Source organism: Stegastes partitus, unplaced genomic scaffold (genome assembly GCF_000690725.1).
Source record: "Stegastes partitus isolate 25-593 unplaced genomic scaffold, Stegastes_partitus-1.0.2 Scaffold2283, whole genome shotgun sequence".
In the NCBI taxonomy this organism is placed as follows: Eukaryota; Metazoa; Chordata; class Actinopteri; family Pomacentridae; genus Stegastes; species Stegastes partitus.
Window position 1 is genome coordinate 29,804 of NW_007580014.1, and position 8,585 is coordinate 38,388.

Consider the following 8,585-nt stretch of genomic DNA (forward strand, 5'->3'; position numbering starts at 1 on the left):
CCCCAAAATCTAATCATTCTGAGGAGAGGCCATTCCTAGCTCACCTGTAAGATATCAGCTTGTCAGACCTTAGTACTCGACAGAGATACTGTTCACAGACACACTGACCCACAGACGGGGCTGATTACTCTACAGATGCCCCTCGCTGGGGGGACATAATGATACTAACCAAACTCTAAAAAGTGAGCCACACTCATACAAGTTACCACCATACTCTTGTAATTGCACTGAAAATCTATCTATTTTTTTAAAAACATGATGCCTGGAAACGTGTATTTCAAATGTAAAATCATCAGTCAGCAGTATTTGGTGTTGTTATGGCTCTGGGATAAAAAACTGTTTGTTATTCTGTTTGTCTGTGTTTATATATTAAACTGATATATGTAAATATTATTTTCCATTTGTAGAAGAATCTGTGCAGTATCTGAACATGATGAAACATTTTTACGATATCATCTGTACTTGTGTATATTTATTGCTTTTTTTTTAATTTTCTTCTAAAACACTGCAAGTTCCCCTGTTGCAGGATTCATGAGGCTTATCATATCTTAAAAGAAGTTTTTTTTTTTTTTTTTAATTTATGGAGAAATTAAAAAGCCTAAATTTCTATATATAATAAGTTTTCTTGCTTGTGTAAGAGCTTCGGGATTTTATTGAAGGTGTTTATTAGTCAGATTATTGAGGGTGTTTAATTGTAATAATTTGGAAAAAATCTGTAAAATAATAGTTTCTCTGAATAACATATGATAAAAAAGAACATCTGAATTTATTGTTTTTGCAGTTTATTTAAATTAATATATATTTTTTAAATTTTACAGTTGCTGTCAGTGATTTGATTCTTTTTTATCACATTATGTTTATCAAATACCACTAGAATCTAACACTGATACCCCAGCAAGCGTTTTGTTTGAGTTTTTTGTTGTTGTTTTTACAGTGCAGTACATACTAATGTACCTCGTGTACTCGCGACAGACTGACTTGAGCATTTTTTCCTACATAAAGGATCTGACGAAAAGGTCAGGATGGAAAGACACAGTGTTGTCTTCTTATATATTTTGTGGTGGAAGAAACATTCCAAGATAAAAACAGATAGACAACAAAATAAAATACTCAATCATAAGTAAAAGCCTGCAGTAAAAGTCTGATTCATGTAAAGGGTACAAAGGTATTAATGGCAGAATATACTTAAGAATCCAAAGAAATAGTGTTAAGTCTTAAAGTGTTTTTATTTCTTAATATTTACGAAGTGGAACATCTCAAATTGAAGGTTAAGTACATCCAAACTTTAAGTGTAGTATGATAACAAATGCACTTTGTGACATTCTACCATTGGTTCAGATCAGGCTCAGGATAGTGCATGAACATAAATATATACCACATGTGGGAGAATCATCTTATATTTACATGCACTCAAGAACAACGAATCATCTCAGAATTTATGTCACAAAGGTAACAGGTTTGCACTTACAGTACAACAACAGGGCAACACAGAGACTTCTGAATAACTTCTATGTAACTGTCTAATCAGCTCCGTTATCTCGATCATTGTTTGGTTTGTTTCAAAACTAGTTCATGGCCAAAGTGAACCCAGCACACATTTTGACCTGTCAAACAGAAGTGTAACAAATGCTCTATTGCACTGCAGTGATTGCTGGCTCAGAAACACTGTACAAGTCATGAGCAGCACCAGAGCTTTTACTACAACAGCTCTAATGTTCAGCTGTGAGAAACGTCACATAACCAGCATGCTGTTGTTACCACCAGAACCAGAGTCCAAATCAAGTTTATTAAGAACAGGATGGAGCCTAATATCATGGTTTGACAGCCTTTTTTCTTCTAATTATCCAGATTTACAATAACTATTCATGGAGTGGCAACAGAATGTATGTGGGTGTGTATGTAGGTACATGATTATATGTATGTATATATAGATATGGTTATGTAGGTATTATGTATTTTATCTGTCACTCACATGAAGTGTTATTAATATTATTTTTTATTTATACATATTGTTTTTTCCTTTTCTTTTAATATGTTCAAAATAAAGAAAAAAATGAGTGAATGTACAATAATGGATCTCAATTGATTTTATCACACAAAGGATTTGAATGTGTTATGACTGTTTGTTCAGCTCGATAGTAAGGAGGCCAAGATAGGAGGGAATAATGACTGGAGATGAGCAATGTTGAGCTACATCAGTGTGAGTTGTAGATATAGGTCAATAAATACCCCTCAGGTGTAGATTTATCACAGCCTTGAGTCAGTTTTTACCCACAACCAGTTTAAAACTCAGTCCGTTTGATTTGTAGCAATATTAAACCTGTTGTCAGGTGATTTACACTCACTTATTTCTTCACTTTCACTGAATATGTCTGTCAAGGTTTCAGCGTGATGCTATGTCAGATATCTATGACATGTTCTCGGTGTGTTTGATGAGTGAATGACCTACATACAGTATCAAACCGGAGTGTGTGACACATTTCCGAGCTGTTCGCTCTCATCTCTCAGGTCCCTGTCGTCGTCGACTGTCTGTCTCTCTCACACACAATTACACATCAACCTAAAGAAATCGCTCCAACTAGACACCGAGGAAAACGCACACACATACGTGCACACGCACACAAACACACACATTTACAGTGTCCCAGTTCCCTGGGCGCCAGTCAGACAGACAGCTGAGGTATAAATAGGCTGCTGGCTAAAGTTCCCCTTGAGAGAAACACATCAGGAGTGGTGGACCACCGGGATCTTCTGAACGGCGTCTGTTAACCGAACAAACAGGGAGAATTTATTTTTACTGGTTATTCTAATTGCCAGTGGCTCTTATGTGTTTGTTTGTTGTTTGTTTTTAATCACTAAAGATTTGTAACAAGGCTTTTAGGTAAATAAAACTTTATTCTCATATTATTACTCCACTAAATTGAATCAGTAGCATATAAAGGTATGGGATCGAAGCCACAAGTCTTATTAATCTTTTAATCCTCTGAACTCAAAGCAGTTTCTGGATGTTTTTTGTCCCTGTTTTAACTGTGTGACAATAGGTATGTGATTTAAAGGAGTTCTCTATAAACAACTATGTAGTGTAGGGGAACACAACAAAATAAGCATGGAGAGGTATTTTTTAAAGAAATGCACTTTTATTAAACAGTTGAATACAGATCATGTGCATGATGGATAAAACATACAATTTTAAAGCTTCTTTTATTGAAAAAAATCCAATGTGATTGGACCTCATATGCCAGATGATGGTCTTGGCATTCACAAATAATGACAAAAATAAAACAAAGAAACATTTCTATGCATGTATCATGTCGTAATTAACATTTCTATCTTACATGTGGTACTTTTACAAATGTATGCTTCAATTCAGACATACCTGATCACAAAAGATTTTTGAAGACGATGAGAAAAACATGAATAGTCACGGATAACAGCTGCAAACTTGTTAGCTGCAACTATAACATTAAATCATACCTGAAAAGCATTTTATTAAAGTGGTTCTCAAATGCAGTTGCTTTCCCGTGATGCCACAGTCCAGATATTATTTAGTTATTTATACATATATGGATACCTTTGAGCCTCTGAGACCAGAACCATTTATTTGAACAATGGTGCCACCCTCTGGTACAACAGAGGTATTGCAACATGTATGTATATAACTTTGTACTTCTTGGAACCATGAGTTCAAATGGCTTGAAAAACACATATATAAAGAATATCTATGTACTACACTGAGGTTTATTGTCTTTTTGTGATGCTATTACATCCATTGCCGTATATATTGATTACCACATGTATGCGTTCATATTAATAAACTGAGCTGTACATTTAAAATCTGAGAGGAGGAAATCTCTGAATAACATTGACATGTTACTTACTCCTGCTATATGTGGCACCTTAAGTTGCGTGACATACAGGAGTGATTCTGAGCATGTTGTCGGGGTCATCTCCAAAGATTCCAAAAAAAGGATAGAGTTTTGGTCTGCTGCTTACAGAAGTGCCTGCCATAGAATACAGAAACGATTTCAGTGTAGGTGTTGTCTCAGTGAAGTTGCATCCTGTGAAGGAGTACATCAGAGTCCTGGCATCCACGTCATAGAAGGAAATCTCTCCCTTCTCATAATCGACAAACACACCGACCGTCTGGGGCCTCTGCAACACGTACGGCAGAGGACCGCTGCTGGCATTCGCAGAATATACCTCGTCAAACAAGGTGTACCTTGCACTTAACGTCCAGCCTCCCTCCTCAGGCACGGGATCGGACACTATCATCCGGTCAATAGACTCTTTGACGACACCCAAGAGCCAGCATTTGCTCCCACTGACCTGAACCTCATAGTAGAACCTGCCTGAGGAAAAACCATCTGTTGCAAGAGCAAAAGGTCGATATTCAAAGTTTCTTCCGAGTAAAGCAGGAAAACATAGCCCGCTTTTACGGAACGCCAATTGTTTCCCTTCCTCAGACACCATGAGTCTGGAACAGGCGGAAAAGGTGTCCAGAGTCACGTTCACGGCGTTGCACTGCTGGATCATCATCAGCTTGTCCTGAGGCGGATTCCACACTTCCTGAATAAAACCATCTGTCATTGGTTTTTCAGCTGCACCAGCCTCACAGCCATCAGACAGCCTGACCTCGTGAATAAGCATCTCCATCTCATTACCGAGTGTCTTTTCCATCAGAGCAACTGACTTTTTCACCATCCCCACATATGTCTGCCGACCGACGTCAAAGAAGTCTGTTGCAAATGGAGGGTTGTAGTGGGACAGGGGGTTGAGTAGGTCCTCAGCATGTGCTGGGAAACCGAGCGATGACCAGCTCTGCAGGAAGTGGAGGTGGTCCTCTGTTTGCGAGAGTCGCTCCATTTCGAATCTTTTCCTCTTCAGCTCAGCAGCCTCTTGTTTCAGCCGTGTTATGTGGACTTCGGCTTGTGTCTCGGCTGCTATCTGCTTCTCCTCGATCAGCGCAACCAGCTCCATCTGTTTTTTTAGCAGAGTTCCAACCAGAGCACCTAAAAGATCAGCAATGTTTGCGATCTCCCTCTGTGACTCTTCCTTCCTGCGTTGAACTGAGTATTTAAGTTCCTGAGCACTCACGAATTTATCATTTTCTATTATAGTCATTTCTGACGTCGTGTTCTCGAGCCAGGCTTTCCTCTCTCTGAACACATTCTCTAAAGGAACAGCTTTGTGCGTCACATGGCCGTCTTTCAAGCACATGAGACAGACACACTCCTGGTCCGAGCAACAGAAGAACTCCAACATCTTGTGGTGCTTCTTGCACACCCTGTTGTCCAGGTTCGACACAGGATTGATCAGCTTGTGCCTCTTGAGCCTTTCAACTCTCTGATGAGGCTCCAGGTGAGTCTGGCAGTACGAGGTCGAACACACCAGACACGTCTTCTGGGCTTTGAACTTCGGTCCACTGCAGACGTCGCAGGGAACCTCCTCTGGTTTGGTGAGGCTCTTGTCTCCACCCGCCACCATCAAGCTGTTGAAATGCTCCACCATATCTCTGAACTCCGTGTTGACCCGAAGCTGCGGTCTGCTGCAGAACCTTTGCATACAGAGAGGACACTGTGTCCGGTCACTGCTGTCCCAGTACCCGGTGATACAGGCCTTGCAGAAGTTGTGTCCGCAAGGAGTGGAGACGGGTTCAGTGAACGCATCCTGACAGATTGTACACTTGGGCTGATCTTCACGTCGGGGGTCAAAGGAGGACATGTCTACAAGGAGAGAAAAAAAATACAAGGGTTATGGTTTAGAAGTTCAAGAAAAAATTAAAAATCGAAAAGCAGCATACATTTTTAGTAACATTTCCCCATGTATGAGTTTGGTTTGTTCAGAAATATTGCTTTTATCTGACACCTGTCTTTCGTAGCTATTTGTATGTTGCTATAGATGCCTTGTAGGCTGAATTCAGTGAGCAACACCTGCCTAAACACCTGTACATCCTGTGTGTCATGTGCACTCATTTTTCCATTAGTTTCAGCCTTTTATTAAACTCTACCAAACAGTGAATTTCACTCTAAATCTAATTTTAAATACATTTTCCAGTTATTACGACGCGTTATGTCAGAATCACGGGAAGGGAATGAGGCAAGGCCATAGCCATTGAGGTTTACTGTCCCACCGAGGTTCACATATGAACAGAATAAAAAGGGATTACAACAATAAACAACAAACTAATGCAGGCAATGGAGCCACAAATTTACATTAAGCATATCAACAGCACCCAGGATTAATGAGACATGGAGTCTTTTAGTTGGCCTAAGGACAAACTACCTATAGGTCAGATGGTCCCAGCAGTCCAATATAGCATTAGTCTTGCCATTATAGATTATAGACATTATAGATACAGCAGTGAAATGAGGCTGGAGGGAGACACAACAGGAATGACCCACAGACTCACATTAAAACTCCATTCCTGTTCACAGTGTCCTGAAATAACCCCACAACAACATCATGGTGGAAGACTTCAGCTGCTGGCTCACTGGTGGTGAAATCAGTAACAGAAGGAGAATTTCCTGTGGAAAATCACCAGCTGAAATAAATGCTTCTTCCTCAAACACTGACTTTAGGAGGAAAGCTGAAAGTTTGGGCTATAAATGGATTCATGGTGAGAATCAGAGACATAAACGGGGATTGTAACGAATGCTGGCAAGTATTTCCAAAAGCAACACTGTAAGGAAACAACGTTAGCTGGTATATGTACATGTCTGTAAAACTACAAATAGAATCAGCCTGTAATTACTTCACCCAGTGTGTCATTACACACACAAGCAGCAGCGTTTCCTGCAAAACACAACCTACAGATTGTTTGTTCATCTGCTGTAAGGAGTTAGTCGTTATTATATCATCACATGTTCCTTTTCTTTTTCATCTCCACACGATCTGCACCGTTATTTTAAACTGCTAGATACATATTTTACCGCTATAATAGCAAACCAAACAGGAGAGACGTACAATGTCTGCGTAAAAGTTAAAGAAAAAGGAATCCGATCAGATGAACTTTACCTGCAGAGAAGCTGTGCTGACTGACAACAAACGATGTTTGTCGCTTTAGTTTCGTTTTTAGGCGTGTCGTTTCATTTCCCGGGAAACAGTCCACATCCATCCCATCATCTCCTCCTCTCCCTGGAAAAAGTTACTAAACAAATCAGGGTGTGCCTTCACTGGATCACTGGTCCTCACACTTTAATTCTTCTAAAAATAAACGTGTGATCTACACTGTAAAGCATTATAAATGGATTTAGTGGAATCAACTCATCTGTTTTCTTTATGTACTTAATGTAAATATGCATAATGTGCCCGTTTCTATTTAATTTAACTTAAAATGTCTAACTTTAATTTTCAGACCACTTTACAAATTATGCTTTTATACAGATTTCCCACAATGCAATGTATAAAAGCTTAGACTTATTATTCTTTATTAACATAAGAAATGCAAAAGAAAAGCGAGTCTACGTGACTGGTTGATTCAACTTAATATCTTAAGTTTATTAAACTTGTTTTGTCATGTTCACTTCATTTAACGCTTCATTTCTTCCATGTGATTTTTACCTGCTGTTCACATTTTGCTTGTTTTTCTCCTTTTTATGTATTCTCTAAGAACAAGCTCTATACCAAGCCAAATACTTGAGAACAATTGTCAGGGCCCTAATCATCAATAATAAGTCCTCCAAAGTAGCATCTGAAAATGTTTCTCAAGATCTTAAAAGAAAACGTTTTGATTTCTGAATATATCACACTCGTGAATGTGAATGGATGTTAATGTTTTCTTATTTTCATAGGACAGCAGATGTTCCATAAACCGTTACCATTACTATTATGAACTGTTATTCAGCCAAAGTGCAGATAAATCACATATTTTTTAATTAGCAGAACTTGCTTTTCCAAGCTGAACCAACCTAAAATGGGTAGATATATTTATTTTTCTAATGTGTAAATAAATCTTTTGAGATTTTTTTTGTTCTCTTTTTATTAGTCTTTACATTTATTTTCGTGATCACAAAAGGGCAAAAATGAACAAAATCATCATGAACCACAAACAACCCAAAACATCACCAAGAGCTCCATGTTGTTTATGCATTACTTATTCTTCATAAGAAAGAAATAGACCTTAAATAATCATATTTTCGAGACTGTATTCATTATTTTGCAGGTTTTGTAGTCTGAAAATGTGTAAGGCAGCAAGATGTGTGGAAAACGTACTGCTTGTTCAGGAATGTTATAGCTTTCACTTTCTATCTTTAGTGTCTTAAAGTTTATTTACAGCCTTAAAATGTAATATTACTGCCTCATCCTTGCACATTTTCGCACCTCACTCCATCACTATGACCTTTTTTTTGATGTATTGTTCAAATATTCTGGAGGAACATACACCAGGCTGCTCCTTCGGTTTGTTGCTAGAATCTGGAACATGTGGAAAATGAAGAAAAGAAATCAGACAGCAGTGGCAAAGCACAAATCAACACCATACAGTATAAAATAGAAAATATATAGAAGATACTGAAACAACTTCCTTCTCCTTGCTCTTTATTTTTTGGACTCAGCAGTTCATTAAAACAGCAAAACAGAAGAGTAGA

At 38.4% G+C, this 8,585-nt stretch overlaps 1 protein-coding gene across 1 annotated transcript; it reads right to left on the minus strand.

The window, feature by feature from the left end:
• Window positions 1-3,115: 3,115 nt before the first annotated feature.
• LOC103374559 (E3 ubiquitin-protein ligase TRIM39-like) lies at window positions 3,116-7,057 on the minus strand. Its single transcript, XM_008304664.1, has 2 exons — window positions 7,015-7,057; window positions 3,116-5,723 (listed from the first exon to the last, which is right to left on the minus strand). Exon 2 carries the CDS (start codon window positions 5,719-5,721, stop codon window positions 3,898-3,900), a length of 1,824 nt encoding a protein of 607 aa, XP_008302886.1. The 5' UTR covers window positions 5,722-5,723; window positions 7,015-7,057; the 3' UTR covers window positions 3,116-3,897.
• Window positions 7,058-8,585: the final 1,528 nt, after the last annotated feature.